We start from the raw sequence: 18,822 nt of genomic DNA, 5'->3' as shown, positions 1-18,822 counted from the left end.
GAAGCAAATTCCACAATTGTCCTTCACAACAAGTGGATCTTCTAACACTTCAAGCAACTGAATACACACCTCCAGAAATCATCATATGATCCTTGTGGAGTCATTAAAAGGCATATGGTTCTTCCATTTGCCATCAGCTGGCTTTTCTCCTTATGGACTTGATTCTCATTCCTCTTGCTGTTGTATTCCCTCTTTCATATTCTATCATAGCTCTTTCCTATTCCATCATTTCTATGTTCAGCCAATATTCTAATTTTTAACCACTTAGAAATCCTATTTCTTATTCACAAGTAAGCAACAAACCATTTGGATGATTGGTTAGGATGGGAATAAATTCAATTAATTAATTATTAAATTAATTCTTTTTACTTTGGTTGATGGAATAAACTAAAAGCTAAATGCTTTATGTTCAGATGAATAGTTTTAAAGTATGTTTTTATGTTAATATATATTGTTTTAAAAATGTTTTCTGAGGCACCTAGGTGACCAGGCATGACAGTACCATGCCTGGAATCGGGAGGACTTGGGCCCAAATCTGGCCTCAGACACTTCCTAGCTGTGTGACCCTGGGCAAGTTCACTCATCTTTGTTTGCCTAGCCCTTATTGTTCTTCTGCAATGGAACCAATACTCAGTATTGATTCTAAGACAGAAAGTAAGAGTTTATTTTTTAATTAAAATATTTTCTTATGGTACCTTGTATATAACTCTGAAATTTTAGAAGTTTGAGTTGTGATTTTAAAATTAAAATATTTCATAATCAAAAGTTTATTTTCCTTTATTTTCACAGAATTCCAAGACACTTAGCATGCAGTTTATCAGTATGGGACAAGAGCCTGTTTTTCAGTCAACAATTAATCACGTTCAATACTTTCCAAGAACTTCTGAGCAAGAAGGGTATTTCATTTAAATATTTCAAATGCAAATCATTTTTTGTAAAGTTTAACAAGACTAAAACTAGATAGACTTCCATGATGGAATTTAAAATTCCCAGGAGTATTTGATTTAATTTGATTTTAGGTCTAATAATAGATGTTTGAATTGACTATCCTTTGGCACAAAAAGGAAATTCTAATTATACCATAAGTCTGTCTCCCATTCAGAAGTTATAACTCATATATTTTGGTTGTATTTCCAACACTGTATAGCAATTCCTAAATCCTCAATTCAGGAATTCATCTTTTATATCCAGATTGACAACGAGTCTAGATATTTCAGGATAGCTCCCAAAATCTTAGCTGAATTAATTAAATAATAAAAAAAAACTTATTAAGTAATTGCTATGTGCCAGGAATTGTGGTACATGCTGGGGTTTCAAATACAAAAAGGACGTCGGCTAAAGGGGTTAGGGGGACTTGGGGGAGAGGGAAAGAACATAAAATATGTATCTAGGGGAAAATATTCAAAATAAAAATAAAAAAAAAACAAATACAAAAAGGAGGCCGTCCATGTCCTCAAGGAATTTACATTCTAAAAGGAGGATGCTACAGAGAGAGAGGAATGGTAGCCATAGGGATGAGAGTTTTAGTCTGAGAAGTTCACAGGGAGAGTGAGTTGATCCACAAAGGAATCAACTAACATGACCTTTCCAGAAGTAAAAATACTATTGATTTGAACAAACCCAAAGTTAGAGGTGAGAATGGAGGATGCATATGTGGTAGATAGGTGGCCAAGAGTCTTCATCTGGATGGGTTATGACTTTATTTCTTCTGGATTTGGCCATATATAAATGAGTTTGTACTGACCAATCTTATGTGACTTACCCAGAGTCACATAGCTAGATAGTGTCTGAGGTCAAATTTGAAACCAGGACCTCCCATCTCTGGGCCTGGATCACAATTTTCTCAACTACTTAGCTTACTTTTGCAAGATGATGGAGGAGAGTGGAGAATGCAAATTTCAAGTAAGGCTCTGAGATGCTTCCAGCAGATCAGTGATTATGGTCCAGTCTAGTTAGCATTTTATTAAGTACCTACCATATACAAGATACTTTGCCAGATTTTAAGGTTTCAAAAAACAAAATTTTATATAGTCTGTCTTTAAGGAACAAAATTTCTTGGGGTGATACTACATCAGGATAGTTATATATGCTATGTATAACTAGAAGAAATTAGCACTAATATTTAGTTGATCAGAAAGTGCTTCCTATAGAAGATATGAGTCTTTTGTCAGAGATTCTTGCTATAAATTTCCCAAGTTTGTTGTTTCCCTTCTAATCTTGATTACATTGGTTTTGTTTGTACAAATCTTTTTAAATTTAATGTAATAAAAATTATCCATCTCATTTTTCATAATGTTCTCCATGCCTTGATTGGTCATAAATTCTTTCTTTATCAAGAAGTCTGATGTGTAAACTTTTCCATGTACCCCTAATTTGTTTATGATATCACCCTTTATTCCTAGATCAAGTATCCATTTATGGATCCATATCCATGACTTTATTCTGTTGTATGGAGTGAGATGTTGATCTATGCCTGGTTTCTGCCATATTGTTTTCCATCTTTCCCAGTATTTTTTGTCAAATAGTGAGTTCTTTCTTCAAAAGGTTGGGTCTTTGGGTTTATAGAAAACCATGTTGGTATGGATGTTAGCTGCCATATGTTGATTACCTAAAATCCATTCTATTGATCCACTATTCTAATTCTTAAGTAGTATCAAATCGTTTTGATGATTACCACTTTATAGTTTGAAGTCTGACATTTCTAGGTCTCCTTCCTTCATTTTTTTTCATTGATTCCCTTGCCAGATATTCTTGGCTTTTTGTTATTCTAGATCAATGATGGTGAACCTTTTAGAGATTGAGTGCCCAAACTGCAACCCTCACACCATATGTGAGCCATCCCCTTACCCCAGACAGGGGAGGGAAGAACTGCTCCTATTGGGCTGCTGGGCAGAGAAGCATGTGATGAAAGAAATGTCTTCAGGTGTGCATGAACAGGAGGAAGGGAGTAGCCCCCTCTGGCATGTGTGCCATAGGTTTGCCAACATGGTTCTAGGTGAATTTTGTTATTTTTTCTAGTTCTATGAAACAATTTTTTGGTTGTTTTGGTTGGTATGGCACTGAATAGATAAACCTATTTAGGTAGGGTTGTCATTTTTATTATATTGGTTTGGGTTATCCATGAGCAATTAATATTCTTCTAATCATTTAGGTCTGACTTTATGTGAAGAATGTTTTATAATTGTGTTCATATAGTTGCTGGGTTTGTTTTAGTAGGCATACCCCCAGGTATTTTATATTGTCTAGTTGTTCTTTTGAATGGAATTTTCTTTTCTATCTCTTGCTGGTGGACTTTGTTGGTGGTAAATAGAAATGTTGATGATTACTGTGGGTTTATTTTGTATACTGTGATTTTGCTAAAGTTGTTGATTATTTCTACTAGTTTTTTGGTTGGTTCTTTCAAATTCTCTAGCCTATACCATTATATCTGCAAAGGTTGATAACTTTGTTTCCTCATTGCCTATTCTAATTCCTTCAATGTCTCTTTGTTCTTATTACTACAGCTAACATTTCTAGTACAATATTAAATAGTAGCAGTGATGATAATAGACATACTTGCTTTAACCACGATCTTATTGGGAAGGGTTTTGGTTTATTTCCAATACAAATTTATTCATTTTAAACATTCTTTTCTTTTGAAATTGTAAGTTCCAGATTCTTTCTCTCTCTCCCACCCACTAGCAAAGCAAATAATATGTCATCAATTATACATGTGAAATCATGCAAAAACCTATTTCCATCTTAGTCTCATCACACACTAAAAAAGGGAAAAAGAAAAGAAAGGGAGAAAATTATACTTCATTTTGTTCATCAGTTCCCCCTCTGGAGGTGGATAGCATTTTCTCATCATGAGTCCTTTGGAATTGTCTTGCATCATTGAATTGGTCGCAGTAGCCACACTTTTTACAATTAATCAGCATTACAACATTACTGTTACTGTGGACAGTGATCTGAATCTGCTCACTTCACTTTGCATCAGTTTATATAGGTCTGGCCATGTCTTTCTGAAACTGCCTCCCTTTTTCTAAAAACCCTTACCTTCCATCTTAGAATCAATACTATGTGGACAGGCAAATAAAAAACCAAATGGAAATTAAATAATATGATCCTCCAAAACCAGTTAAAGAACAAATCATAGAAACAATCAATAATTTCATTGAAGAGAATGACAATGAGACATCCTTCTAAACTCTGTGGGATGCAGCTAAGGCAGTACTCAGGGGGAAATGTATATCCTTGAGTGCATGTATTAACAAATTAGAGAGGGCAAAGATCAATGAACTGGGCATGCAAATAAAAAATACTAGAAAGGGAACAAATTAAAAATCTCTAGTTAAAGACCAAATTAGAGATTATAAAAATTAAAGGAGAAATCAATAAAATTGAAAGTAAAAGAACTATTAATAAATAAGACTAGAAGCTAGTACTTTGACCAGTACTTTGTCAATTTTATTTGTTTTTTCAATCTAATTAAAAAAAGGAAAGAAGAAAACTAAATCAACAGTATCAAAGATGAAAAGGGAGACCTCACCTCTAATGAAGAGGAAATCAAAGTAATCATTAAAAACTATTTTGCCCAGTTATATGGCAATAAATATAGCAACCTAGTTGATATGAATATTTACAAAAATATAAATTGCCTAGATTAACCATAGAAGAAATAGAATACTTAAATAATCCCATATCAAAAAGAGAAATTGAAGAAGCCATCAAAGAATTCCCTAAGATAAAATCCCCAGGACCAGATGGATTCAATAAGCACATGAGAAAGTGTTCTAAATCTCTAATAGAGAAATGCAAATCAAAACAACTCTGAGTTACCACCTCACACCTAGCAGATTGGCTAAAATGATAGCAGGCAAAATAGAAATGGAAAGACTCCTCCAAATTCCTCCTTAAAAAGATCCAAAATTAAAACTCCCAGCAATATTATAGTCAGATTGTAGACCTCTCAGTCTACAGAGAAAATATTTCAAATAGATAGAAGAAATAATTTTTGCCCTCTGGATCTAAGACATCAGGTCAGTTTTCCTTGATAATTTTTTGAAAGATGATGTCTAGGGGGCAGCTGGGTGACTTGGTAGATTGAGAGCCAGGCCTAAAGATGGGAGGTCCTAGGTTCAAATCTGGTCTCAGACACTTCCCAGCTGTGTGACCCTGGGCAAGTCACTTAACCCCCATTGCCTATCCTTTACCACTCCTCTGCCTTGGAGCCAATACACAGTATTGACTCAAAGATGGAAGGTAAGGGTTTAAAAAAAAAAGATGTCTAGGCTCTTTTTTTGATCTTGCCTTTCAGTAATACAATAATTCTTAAATCAACTCTCTTTAATCTGTTTTCCAGGTCAGTTGTTTTTTTAAGAGATATTTCACATTTTCTTCTAAAATTTTACATTCTTTTAAATTTATTTTATTGTTTCTTGAAGTCTCATGAAGTCAGTAATTTCCACTTACCCAGTTTTAGTTTTTTAGATATTATTTTTTCAATGAGTTTTTATACCTCTTTTTCCATTGGCCAATTCTGCTTTTTTAAAAGGTTCTTTTCTTTAGTGAATTTTTGTGCCTCCTTTTCTATTTGGCCTATTCTTTTTAAGGAATTCAGCCAATTCAGTTACCCCAATGTCTTCCTGGGGCACAACCTGCATTAAACTGGGCTCTACTCTCACCCAATAATTTGGACTTGCTAAAGGATGACATTATCCAAGGACTGTCCTCTATGGTTATGCAAGTGATTTATCCAGGACACTCCTCCATTTCCCCAGCTGCTCCCATCTCTTGGACCATGAAGGGAAAGTCCACTCTTTGCATTCTTACCTCTGACCTATGCCCATAAAATAATAAATGGACACACATAGCTACCATGAGGTTCTGTGCCAAGGCAGCCATTATCTAATTACCACCACCTCCACCTTTCCATTCATCAGGGCTTCATTCTGGAAGACAGGTACAAAGGAAAAGACAAAAAGGGATGAACATAATAGTTTACTTTTATAGTTCTATAGTAAGGGTGGCTCTTCCCAATAGAATCTATTCAACTTAATCATCTTGGGGACAGTCTTTTTTAACATGTGTAAAAATAAGGTGAATGAAGTTGTTGTTGAGGAGGTTGTGAAACCTCCTATTTAGATGGTAAATGAGTTTACTTTAAGTAAGCAACTCTGCAGCTGAATGTGGTTTGTGGTGAAATCCGCTGACAGGACACTTCACTCAACTGATTCCACCTTTTACAACTGACCAATGAGGAAGAAGATGATTTTCCTCAACTTTCAGTGCTATATGAATGAATGTAATTTTTTAAGATGAATTCAAGAGTAATATTATTTCTGACTGCAATTTGTTAATCCTGAACACAGAAGATCAATAAGCTCTTAGATGTCTCCAGTGATGTAAAGGAGACGTGTTAACTGACAACTTCCCCCTTGGAATGTTCAGTACAGATCAGGTCAGTATCAGCTTCTTTATAATAACTAGTTTAATGATGGTAAACAAGATTAGGGAAAGGATGGGATAAATATTGAGGAAAGATGGATTAGGGATGAATCCTAAACCTTGTCCAACTAATGAAGTTATATTAAATCTTCTGAAGTTCCAGGAGAAGCTGATTTTTTGAAGCTTACCAAGCAGATTGCCTTGGTCAGTCCTAAGGCCTGACTCTGATTATTTGTTGGTTTACCTCAGTTAAAGATGATTTGATTTAAGAGTTGATCTTCTTGTTGGTATTTAGCCAATTTGTGTATTGTTGATGAATGATGTTTAAAGCCTGATGCCGTTAGCACTGAATGACCAATGAGTAGCCTAGCTACCTAAACCTATGAGATATAAGTAAACTAGCTAAGAGACAATCCAGAGATGATGCTTACCCTCCCACCATATCTTAAGATTGAAACCCTGAAGCTCAAAGTCTCCTTTTATAGGCACATCTCAACCGACTTTTTGGTCTTGTGCCATCTCCTGGCACCCCTGCATTCTGTATTCCAACTCAGTAACTGGCAACTATCCTGGTCCAAAATGGCTTCTTGCAAAAAGTATTTACACGTGACAAAGTATACAACATAGCACCTAGACACATGCCATATCACATAATGTACAAATACTCAAAACAATAGCTTATAAGCTCCTACCAACAGGTTTCTTTTTCCTTTAGCAAGTCAGAAAAAATTACTTTAATAATAAAGGTATTTGATAAAATACTATACTAAGGTTTGCAAGAGAGCATTCCCTCCATAAACACAGGCACACTAAAGTTTAGAATGATCTGAAGTTGGTGAAAAAAAGCTTAGAAAAACTTAATTTTAAATATATACACATATATATATATATATGCAAACTATATATAGTGGGGAAAAAATGAGTTCAGTCTTACTGGTTGCTTCTTCCTTGGACTTGTTTCTTCCTCCTACTTGCTTCTCCCTCAATTACATGGAAATTTCCTTACTACATCACTGATAGTGTGTTGGCCAGTGTTTTGATGCCCATGATATCAGAGGTTGGAAGACAGTTACATTGCTATAAAACTTCTGGCCCTCACCTGCATAGTGGATGTTTTCCACTTCATAATGAAACCTGGGCATCCTTTGCCATCATCACCCTGTACCCTCCCTACTACCCCTTCAAATTCTGCCCCTCCCGACCAGTGAATGAATGAATGAGGGATTTTTATTAAGCATTAACTTTATGCCAATCACTGTGCTAAGTGCTGAGGATACAGATACAAAATCAAAGACAGTTCCTGCTCTCAATGAGCTTATACCCTAAAGCAGGGGTCGGCAACCTTTTTGGCTGTGAGAGTCATAAACGCCACATTTTTTAAAATGTAATTTCTTCAGAGCCGTGCAGTGCTCACAGTGCACTCCTGTAACAGCGCCTGAAAAAGAATTGACTTTATGGCTCCTGCAGAAAGAGCCATATCTGGCCCTCAAAAGAGCCAGATATGGCTCGAGAGCCATACGTTGCCAACCCCTGATCTAAAGGGAAGGACAGCGCATAAAGGGGAGTGGAATATTGGTCCAGAAAGTTATAGGAATGATGAATGAAGCCATAGCAATATCAATCAACATATCTTATCATGGCACAAAAGTAGATTTGATTTGATGGTCATTTCTGGACTCAGAACTACTCTGTTGAAGGATAGGGCCAGGGAAGAAAGATTGCTTACCTTTACAAAAGGCTGTGGGGGAAAACAGTCAAAAAGTAGAGTATCAAATGAAGTATGGTGTCTTGGGATTTCCTTTAGTAGCTGTCTATGTATAACATATACTTTTAAAAAAACATAGATATGAAACAAAGTCACAATTTCATAGAATATCCTCTTTTTGTGTATAAAAATACATTTGGGGGGGGAATGTTTGTATTCATAATAGAGATTTTTCTTAAACCCTTACCTTCCATCTTAGAATCAATACTGTATATTAGTTCCAAGGCAGAAGAGTGGTAAGGGCTAAGTAATGAGGGGTTAAGTGACTTGCCCGTGATCACACAGCTAGGAAGTGTCTGAGGTCAAATTTGAACCCAGGACCACCTGCCTCTGGGCCTGGCTCTCAATTCACTGATCCACCCAGCTGCTCCCTTCTCCCTCCATTCCCCCAGAATAAAGATTTTAAAAAGAGAATTGTTCCTGGCATCTGTTCAGAGACTTCAGCTTTTTTGGAAAATGAAGTCCTCATATACTTGAACATCACACTAGAGAAAAACTTTAGCTGTTTTACATTAAAAAAAATTTTGTCTGTCCTCAGAGCCGTGGACATGACAGACTTTTCCTCTCCAAAACAAGAACCTTCACACTCTTTTGAAACACAGTGAACAGTAAATTAGGGAAGAAACATCCAACCATGTTGCCTCTTTTTTAATCTACATTTTCTAGTTGCAAAGGGCAGTGCCTCTATCTAAAGACTTTGTAAGATGTTTAAAAAAATCTTTGTTTCTTTGTTGGCCAAGCTATACTACTCGAGAGACATTTTAGGGATTTCTCTTTCAACAAATTACTGGGGTCTCTTTGGTCTGCAGTCTATAGGTCTTCTCAGCCTTGAGACTATTGTTTTCCCTCTGATACAAATAAATGGGAATTAGGGGTTGGCTGTGTAGGAAAATATAAGTAAGGTAATGGGGTCACCAGGGATATTACAATAAACTAAATGGTTTGTGGGAACACACTGTAGGATTTATGAGAGATTGGACCAGGGTGAAGAGACCAGAGTTTTACTGATCTTAACTGTCACCCAGCTTCCACTAGACCAGAGTATAGTAACAGGCTAACAAGGTAAAGGGGACTTAACAGCTTTAATTATGTTAGACTAAAAGGTGGGAAAGGATTTCTATACTAAAAATCTAAAGGATAAAACCACAGGGCAATGGGAGGACTTATTCTACTCTTATCTAAGTGATCTAAACTAACAGGGTCCAAAGAGCTATAAATGGAGTCTCTGGATTTCTGCCTCAAACCTGGAACCTGCCAGGCTTGAGTACAGCTAGGGTTTTTTTTTTTTTTTGTTTTGTTTTGTTTTGTTTTTTTTTGTGGCTTTGGGATTCTCACTGCAATCCACTGATGATCTCTGGATGCCAGGAGCTAAAGTTGTCTCAGGAACCAAGTAGTAAGGGTTTTGCTTGAAGCACTGTCCACCAGAACTCAAACTACACCTCTTCTCTTGGCTCTGTTGATCTTGTCCTTTACTAGATGCCACACCACACAGGATCCCAGGGGAAAACAGGAAGCAGGGTGTCCTTTGCTCTGAGGTCTCCCAGGCTGGCAACAGTTTTGCCCACCACTAATGGAGTCCACACACAGAGCACAGACAGACTTCCTCCTCCTTCATTCCAACCTGGAATTCCCAGCTCCATCTCCTTCCTGCTAGGTACTTCCTATTCAATATATAATCAATACCTAATAACCAACTAATCTAATCTTACTCATAACAGCTGAGATAAAGGAAAAATAAAAGCGGACATTAAAGGAATTACCCTGCAAATCAATTCTTTTTTTTTAATTCATACTTTTGTTATAAAAAGATGTTTATATTGATTAGTCTGTGTAAGATTGGAGAGAAAGGGGGGTGCAACGGGGAGGTGTAGAGGAATATTTTTATTCTGGCCAGTAATTATGGCTTTATTTTTCTCTCTTAGGGTCTGGGAAATACTGATACCACATATAAGCCAGAACCTTTTTATGACAATCAAAGGGAATTCAGTGGCTTTCCAAGATTGCTTTATTGCAGACTATACATTTTTACTGTCTTATGCAAAGCTGGTTTTGATTGACAATCCTGACTGGGAACCACTTGGGACTGATGATCCAGAACATATCCATTATGACTGGCCTCCATGCTTTCCTGCAACTATCGCGGCAGTTTCATTTTGGGAAACTCTTTTTACAACAGATTCTTTCAATACTTCACAGAGGGTCAGAGCCCCCAAAGGCTACATGCCTAGAGGAGATTATCATCTAGTAGATAAGGTTACTATAGTGGAAGAAGGACTAATATTTTTAATAAAAGGAAAAATTTACTTGAGGAAAGACGACTTCTTTTCTGAACTCGACCAGTCTTTTGGCATTCCTAAGGATATACTCGGAATAGGAACAAGAACCTGGTGTTGGCCTGACTATAAAGCAAGGGTTAGTCCAAATTTTTTGTTGTTCTTTTTAAAATTCTTTATCCTTGAAGGGTTTTTAAGTTATTGTTGCTTTACATTTCCTAAATATGAGTAACATGGGAAATAGAGGCTTTAAAATGTGACAAAATGAGTTTAGGGAAAGAGATGAAGATTGGACTTTTGATTTCCCTGGCACAGAGAACACATGGTAAGGAAGATCTGTCTATTCAGGTCAGCATCTTTTCTGGGGAGCCTAGATCTCTGAGAAATTAAATAATTTTACCTAAGTCACATAGTCAGTATGGGTCAGAGATGAGACTTGATTGATACCAGGTCTTATTAAGCTCAGTGCCAGCTTTCTGGCCATTATATGTGCCCTGCTTCTTCCTCTTTAAACCCATCAATTAAATACATTTAACCTACACACAGTATTGGAACCTCACAGCATTGGTGTTAAAAATAGTGATCACTAAGACTAAAGAGGAATTCTTGACCAAGGATCCATGGGGATTCCAGAAGGAGGTCCATAAATTTGGATGGATAAGAGGCAGCTAGGTGACATAGTGGACAGAGTGCCAGGCCTAGAGTCAGGAGGACCTGGGTTCAAATCTGGTCTTAGACTCTTCCTAGTTTTATGCCCCTGGCCTAGCTCTTACCCTTCTGTTTTAGAGTTGCTACTATGACAGAAATAAGGAGATTTAAGAAATAATCATTTGGATGAATTTTTAAAATTCACTTTTATTTTTATTAACCTCTATACCTGAAATGTAACATTTCCTTCAATTATGAATGTAGGCATAAAACCCCAGAGAAAGAGGCCATAGGCTTCAACAGACCAAAGGGTCCAAGACATAAAAATGATAAAAGGCCCTTCGCAGAACTCATTTTTGCAGATGAAGTAATTCACCCTAGGGCAATTAAGTCAATTGCTCAAGGACACAGAGTGACTAGGTGGCAAAGCCTGTATTCAAACTTGGCTTTCCTGGGTCACTTGTCTCCAGGTCTCCATTGCAAGTTCTTGTCCTTCTTTAAAGCTTTCACAAGAAGGCAGAGGGCTGGAATTGAACATGCCACATCAAGTCAGAATCCCATTCATCCACAATCCAAGCCAGTGCCTTCTATACAACAGTGTAATAAAGGTGGATTTGATTGGATCATAAAGGAGAAACCAGAAGATCCATAGATATATCTCTGGGAAGCATCAGTAGGTAATTGGAGGTGAAAAATAATTAAATATGGTCTATTCAATCAATAATCAATAAACATTTATTAAGCACTTACTGTGTGCCAGGAAGTGTGCTAAATGCCATTTAAGGAATGGCTGCAGTGATGCTAAACTGTTAGCATTATTTAAACAGTCTACCATTTTGCAGTAGTCAAGTAGATCTAAAAGTGTTGGAATGAACCTCCCTTGAAGATAAACTGTTCAGTCATTTTTTAGTCATGTATGACTCTTTCTAACCTCATTTGGGGTTTTCTTGGCAAAGATAGTAGAGTAGTCTGCCATTTCCTTCTCCAGATCATTTTACAGATGAGGAATCTGAGGCAAAGAGGGTTAAATGACTTGCCCAGAGTCACATAGCTGGTGTCTAAGGACAGATTTGAGCTCAGGAAGAGTCCCAGCACTCTATCTACTGTGCCACCTGGCTACCTATGCAGATAAACTGCCATCATTATACTTGGTATGCTGGGATTCTTTCCTCTGAGTAATTTTTGTGCCTCATGGTGGCATTTCTTGACAAGAAAAGACAAAACGTTAGATATAGTGTCACATATGTCACAGTCACTTCCTTTGTTCTGGACACAATGCTGCTAAGATTTCTCGCCAATATTTTGTTTTTCTTTTGTTTTGTTTTTTCCATTTGGAATTTCACAAAACCACTAGAACTTTTTACACAAATTGTCTAGTCATCCTCCCCCCTTCATCCTATACATGTACAGTTTACTAAGAATTTACATTTATTATTATAATTAAATTTCATCTTATTAGACTTGGTCTTTTAGATCTGAAAGCCATGAGCTATGTAATTTGGGAGAGGTCATTTAATATCTCTAAATATTAGCTACTAGTTATTAGTTGAGTTCAAATCTGGCCTCAGTTGCTAGGTGTTTGACCCTAGCCAAGTCAGTTAACCCTGTTTTCTCAGTTTCCTCATCCAGTAAAATGAACTAAAAAATAAAACGGCAAACCACTCCAATATCTTTGCCAAGAAAACCCCAAATAGGGTCACAAAGAGTTGGATGTAGCTGAAATGACTGAACAACAAGGAAAAGATTTCAATTCCTTTGAAGGAAAATTAATTAGCCCACTCCATGTAGCAGGGCATTTTGGTAATGATGTGATAGATAAGATCTACCACAGATATTTAAATGGTTCTGATTTTCTAGACAACTGATTTGGTTTGTCAAAGTTACAAACACTTCAGCATAGAGACCACTTTAGAGGATCAAATACTGAGAATAGGAGTGCAACCTTGATAAGAGTTCTTTCTATATCCATCATCCATCCCCCAAATGGCCAAGTCTTTTTTCTGGCATATAAAGAGCATAGAGCCATCTCTCTCATCCTGTATTATATCTTATAGGAAAGAAAAAAGGAAAAAAATAAGCATCTGAACTATGAGGATGACAAAACAATAGCTGCTTTATATATTTTATTCTGTATTCTGAGTCCACTACTCAGAATATGTCAAGAGATGGCAACTAACATGCTTCATGCTCTATCTTCTGGAATCATGGAATCATTGCATCATCAGAGTTACTAAGTCTTTCAAAGCTCTTTATCTTTATAGCGTTGTTATTGTATAAATAGTTCTCTTGGTTCTGCTCACTATACTCTGCATCACATCAATTCATACAGTTGATCCCAGATTTCTCTGAAGTCATATCTTCTTCATCCCCAACAGCACAATAACAGTACATTACATTCATATTCCATCATCTCTTTAGCCATTCCCCAATTGATGAGCACCCCCTTTAGTTTTCAGTTCTTTGCTACCACAAAAAAAAAAAGGTTCCTAAATATGTTGGTAGGCAGCTATTTGGCATAGTATATAGAGTGCTGGAATCAGGAAGACCTGAGTTCAAATCCAGCCTAGCTGGGTTGACCCTGAGCACAAGTAGCTTAACCCTTTTGCCTCCATTTTGGAAATCACAAACCACTCTAGTATCTTTGCCAAGAAAACCCCAAGTAAGGCCACAAAAAGTCAAGCACTGAATAATTAATTTTTAATAATTTTTGTACAAATGGTTTCTATTTCTCGTTTTATCTCTAGGGATATATACACCTAGAAGTAATATTGATGCACAGTTTAGTGGCTTGGGGGCATAGCATTAAATTGCTTTCCAGAAATGGTGGGATCAATTCACAGTGGTATACTAATATGCCTATTTTTCCCACAGGCCCTCCAATAATTGGCATTTTCCTTTTAGATACCTTTGTTAACTTGATGGGGATAAGGTGGAACCTCAGAGTTGCTTTAATTAGATTTCTCTAATTTTCATTGATTTGAAGTATTTTTTCATATAGCTATTAATATTTTAGATTTCTTTCTTTGAAACTTGACTTTCATATCTTCTAAATTTATTAATTGGAGAATGACTATTACAACAGCCTTTTCACTAATCTGCCTGCTCAAATCTCTCCCTGCTACAATCCATCTTCTATTCAGCTTTGATTTGTCTAAAACATAGTTTTAACTAGGTTATCCTTGCCCTGGTTCATTGAATTCCAATGGTTTCCTACTACCCCTAAGGCCAATTATAAACTGTTCTGCTCAATATTTAAAGCTCTTAATAATTACCTGACCTTTTCCTACCTTCTTATACTTTTTCTTCACATACTCTATATTCCAGCAACATTGATTCATTGGCATTTCCTCTCTCCATACCATTTTGTAAATTATCCTCCATACCCAGAATACTATCTCAGCTCTGATACTTAGTTTCTCTATCCACCTTCAAAACTTAGATCAAATCCCACATAACAATTTAAAAGAATATTTTAAAACTTATAATATGGAGAAAAAGGAGGAACCTGCCCAAGGAAAGTACAGTTGCTTGGAGTGAATGAGATAATAACTTATCACCAAGAGAACCAGAGTTGCTCAAATATTCTGTTGGCCAAAAAGGAAGAAAATAAACATTTATTACAGACCTACTTTGTGCCAGGCACTGTGCTAAATTTTACAGTATTATTCATTTGGTCATCACCGTAATCATAAAATGGGTAACGGAGTTGACAAGTAATATTTTGGTCAGGGAGTTGCTTTTGATGAATTCAAATCCCTTGTAGTCCCAATCACTAAAAGAACTGGCAAATGTAATTGCTCAGTCTTTATCAATAATACCTGAAAGATCTTGTAAAACAAGGAAGGTACCACAGGAATAGAGAAGGGCAAATGTCCTGGTTTTTTGTTTTTTAAAAAGAACAAAGTCTGTTAACTCCAGACCAATGAGTTTTATTTTGATTCTTAAGGAAATTCTAGAATGGACCATTAACAAGATGACTGTCAAACATCAGAAAAGAAATATGCTTGCAATGTGCTAGGATGGTAAAGCTATAGTATATAAAAGAGAAATAATAACCTGGATTTCTCCAAACAATTTTTCTGATTATCTGTTTGACCCCAAGGAGCAAAACTGGGAGCTAAGTATCTAAGTTGTATAAAAAGCAAAATTAGACTTGATATCAGCTAAAGTTTCCCAAACATTAGAGCTGCCCAAAAGTGGGATAGACTGCTTTAGGGAAATGGTGACTTCTGCTTCACTGGAAGTCTTAAGGTAGAGTTTGGAAGACAGCTGGTTGGGTTCATTATAATGAGGATTTCTCTTCTTTTGAGCTAGATTGCTGCTAACGTCTCTTCTGACTCCAGCTTCTGTGAATTTGAATTTTCTCCGTGTTATGATGTAAAATCTCAGATGCCCTACTGGGCTTTGATCAAGGGCAGCTAGTTGATGTAAAAGATGGAGCCCTGGACAAATAGAGCCTCAGATACTTAACTGTGTGGCTGAGCAAGTAGCTCTTGTTTGTCTCATTTTCCTCAACTGTAAAATGGGGATAATAGCAGCACCTACCTTATGGGGTGTGAGGATCAAATGAGAATATTTCTGAAGCACTTAGTACAGTGCCTTTCTCCTGATATCTCAGCAAAGGGATTTGATAAGCATAAATCAATCACAAGGTTTCTGATAGTTCTTCTGAGTTATTCTCTACGTTTCTCCATTATCAGAGATGGAGAGTGGGGAGAGATTGGGCTGGGGGAGCTTATAACTGGAGGTCATAAGACTTTTAACAATCAATACCAGGAGTTCTTAACCATTTTAATATTAAAGATCCCTTTAACAATCTGATGAAGCCTATTAATCCCTTCTCAAAATAAATTTAATGCATAAAATAAAAGCCAGTTTGTACTGAAAGATAGTTATAAAAATATTAAAAGTTCCAACTCCACAGACCAGATTTCCCTTCCCCTTCTCCCTGAGATCTATCCACAGATTTCTTTTTATGAATTCCTACACCATAAACCTGAGAGGAGGAAACACTTTTCCTGACTCCTTGAATGAGAAAAAAAACTTTAAAATAAAAACTAAAAAAACTTCTCCTTTTCTATCCTCCCAGAGATTTTTTTCTCTAGAGTTCTCATGTTTATACACTAATCTGGGCAGCCACCTTTATATTTTCCCAAAGATTTTAGAAGCTCTTTACTACTTTCCCTTTGGGCCATTCCTCTCTCTTGTGATTTGCCAAAGTAAATCCACAACTCCATTAGAATACATGATCTTATTTCTGAAGTATGTTTTTCCATCCTTTTGATCTACATGGACACCTGCCTCTGATGAAAAGTGGCCATGATTCCCCAGTCTCTACGTGCTATGGTTGTCTCTAGCCCAGAGAGTTCTCTCCATGGCCTAGAAAGACCATCCCACCAAAAACCCTGTTTTCAGGGTTCCCTGATTCCCAGTCCCTTAGCAGGATGTTGCTCATGTCAACACCACATATTGGTGTCAATCAGCAATGGACAGCTTTTCTGCAACTCCTCCTTCCTTGCTCTTTCCCCAGTCAAATTATGAATTATGCCTCTCTTGAAGTAGTTACTTCAGTTTACATTACTTGTTCCAGGTTTCACAATAAGAAAAGACACATACTAAATTACAGATACACTAGATCAGTGGTTCCCAAACTTTTTTGGCCTACTGCCCCCTTTCCAGAAAAAATATTATTTAGCCCCCTGGAAATTAATTTTTTTAAGTTTTAATAGTAATTAATAGGAAAGATAAATGTACCTGTGGCCATCACTGCCCTCCTGGATTACTGCAGCACCTACCAGGGGGCAGTAGCACCCACTTTGGGAATCACTGCACTAGATTATACCAAATATAAAATATGAGGTTATAGCTAAAGTTGGGACCTTCTGAGCCTGTCACAACACAAAAGGGCTGAACTAGAATTTGAACCCTGGGGAGCTCCCCAAAATTCCCCATCTCTTTTATCACAAGCTACTCTAATGCTTATAGTTGCCCTGTTTGTTTGTTTTTCCAAACATTTATAGGGCTTCGTTCTCCAGGGACAACCTGATTTTGGGGGTATCCGCACAAATTCACCATGATGATTGGCACCAGATGAACAATTCATACTTAAAACTTTTTATCTTTTCGTTTATGTCTGTGCCTCAGATTGGTTTTTCAGAACTAAACCAAGCTCTCATAAAATCTTTACAAATATTAATTTTAAAATTCTGCCCCCAATTCCAATCTCACCTTGGAATGAAGATGATCACAGACTAGTTTCAGGGCCTATAAACCTAGAAAGGAATTATGGCCAAGCTGAGTGATGAATGGGATGTCACTTAACCAACTACAGAGTTTGGCTACAGGGAAACCAATGTTGCAGCCATGGCAGATCTCAAACTTTTTCCCCACTTAATAAAAATTTATTGAGACTTCCAGGGATAGCTGCTATCTCCTCCCAGCCTTGCAGGGAAGCCAGCTAGAGAGAAAATCACTGAGAAATCACACAGTCCTTATACCTCAATCTTCATTTATCAAAAAATGAGTTGGGGAGGGGGAAGGGGCTGGAGAAGAGAAAGTCACATGATGGTGGGGTGAGGGAGGTGGACTCATCTCTAGGGAGGAACAAATCAGCTTCCTCTTGAGATCAGGAAGTTGTCTCATTATATTTTGTCCCTGATGAGGCTGTCACTTATCTGGGTGAAGCTTTCATCCTACAAAGTTCAGCAGAGGTTTATCAGCAGTGAGATTAAGTGATGGAGAGATTGGGATCTGGACTAGTAAAGGAAAACCCAATTATAAGCATGACTAAAAATAATACTAGCTGACAGACTTAAGTTTTACAAAGTACTTTACACACATCTTATTTGCTGCTCACAGTAATGGTTGAGGAAGGCAGCTATTGAAGATATTGCCCCCATTTTGTAGGTGAAGTATTAGAGCTCAGAAAAGTTGTGACATATGCCCATGATCCCACAGCTTCTAAGTATCAGAGATAGGACACAACTATTTATCTCTGGAGTACCAAAATATTTTGAAATGTAGACCATAATAATTACTTAATTTAAAATTTTTTAAACTTACAAGAGAGTAAAAATTTAGAAGATAATAATTATTACAATACTGAAAATTCATCATTATGATCATTGGGTTTTTTACTTTGTTGCAGGAAGGACTAGAATTAACTCAAATGGTATTGTGGACGAAATCAGAGATCTATGTTTTATATTCTCATTTAAAATTCGACGTGCTAGCAAAAGCTCAGGACCTCTTGAACTTAATGCACCTGAAGCCCTCTATGGAAGATTCCATGACTATAAAATATGTTACTTATACCTCAGACCCAACTGGAATTGCTATACTGATAGCTATCTATTATGGAAGGGAAAATGATACCCTGTACTTATTGTCCTATAATGAAGATTCATATAGATGGGATCTAGAAGACTTCGAAATGTCTGTTCCTCACAACAGAGAGGTTTCTGCACTATTCATGTTTTCAGCATTGCCAAATTTTGTAATATGGGACGACTATTCTGTCTACTATAGCTACCGGAATCATTCAAAAATTGGCTTTCTGGAAACACATAACGGATCGCATAACTTATCAGATATAGCAAAGGGCAGCACCATTCACCAACTTTTCATAGGTTAAGTATTTGTATCTTGTGGGGGAGGTGGGAATTAATGTTTCTATTATGTAAATAGGAAGAACTTTCTTATGAAGAG

General features: G+C 36.8%; 1 protein-coding gene across 1 annotated transcript in view; it reads left to right on the top strand.

Moving 5' to 3' along the window:
• Nucleotides 1-18,822, top strand: part of CATSPERE (catsper channel auxiliary subunit epsilon) — a 177,140-nt gene that overhangs the window by 88,106 nt on the left and 70,212 nt on the right. The window contains exons 8-10 of the mRNA XM_044674979.1: nucleotides 790-896; nucleotides 10,117-10,606; nucleotides 18,263-18,743. Of these exons, the coding sequence (XP_044530914.1) occupies nucleotides 790-896; nucleotides 10,117-10,606; nucleotides 18,263-18,743 (1,078 nt within the window). The remainder of the gene's footprint in view (nucleotides 1-789; nucleotides 897-10,116; nucleotides 10,607-18,262; nucleotides 18,744-18,822) is intronic.

This window comes from Gracilinanus agilis, chromosome 4, assembly GCF_016433145.1.
Source record: "Gracilinanus agilis isolate LMUSP501 chromosome 4, AgileGrace, whole genome shotgun sequence".
In the NCBI taxonomy this organism is placed as follows: Eukaryota; Metazoa; Chordata; class Mammalia; order Didelphimorphia; family Didelphidae; genus Gracilinanus; species Gracilinanus agilis.
This window is presented reverse-complemented; position numbering and strand designations above follow the sequence as displayed.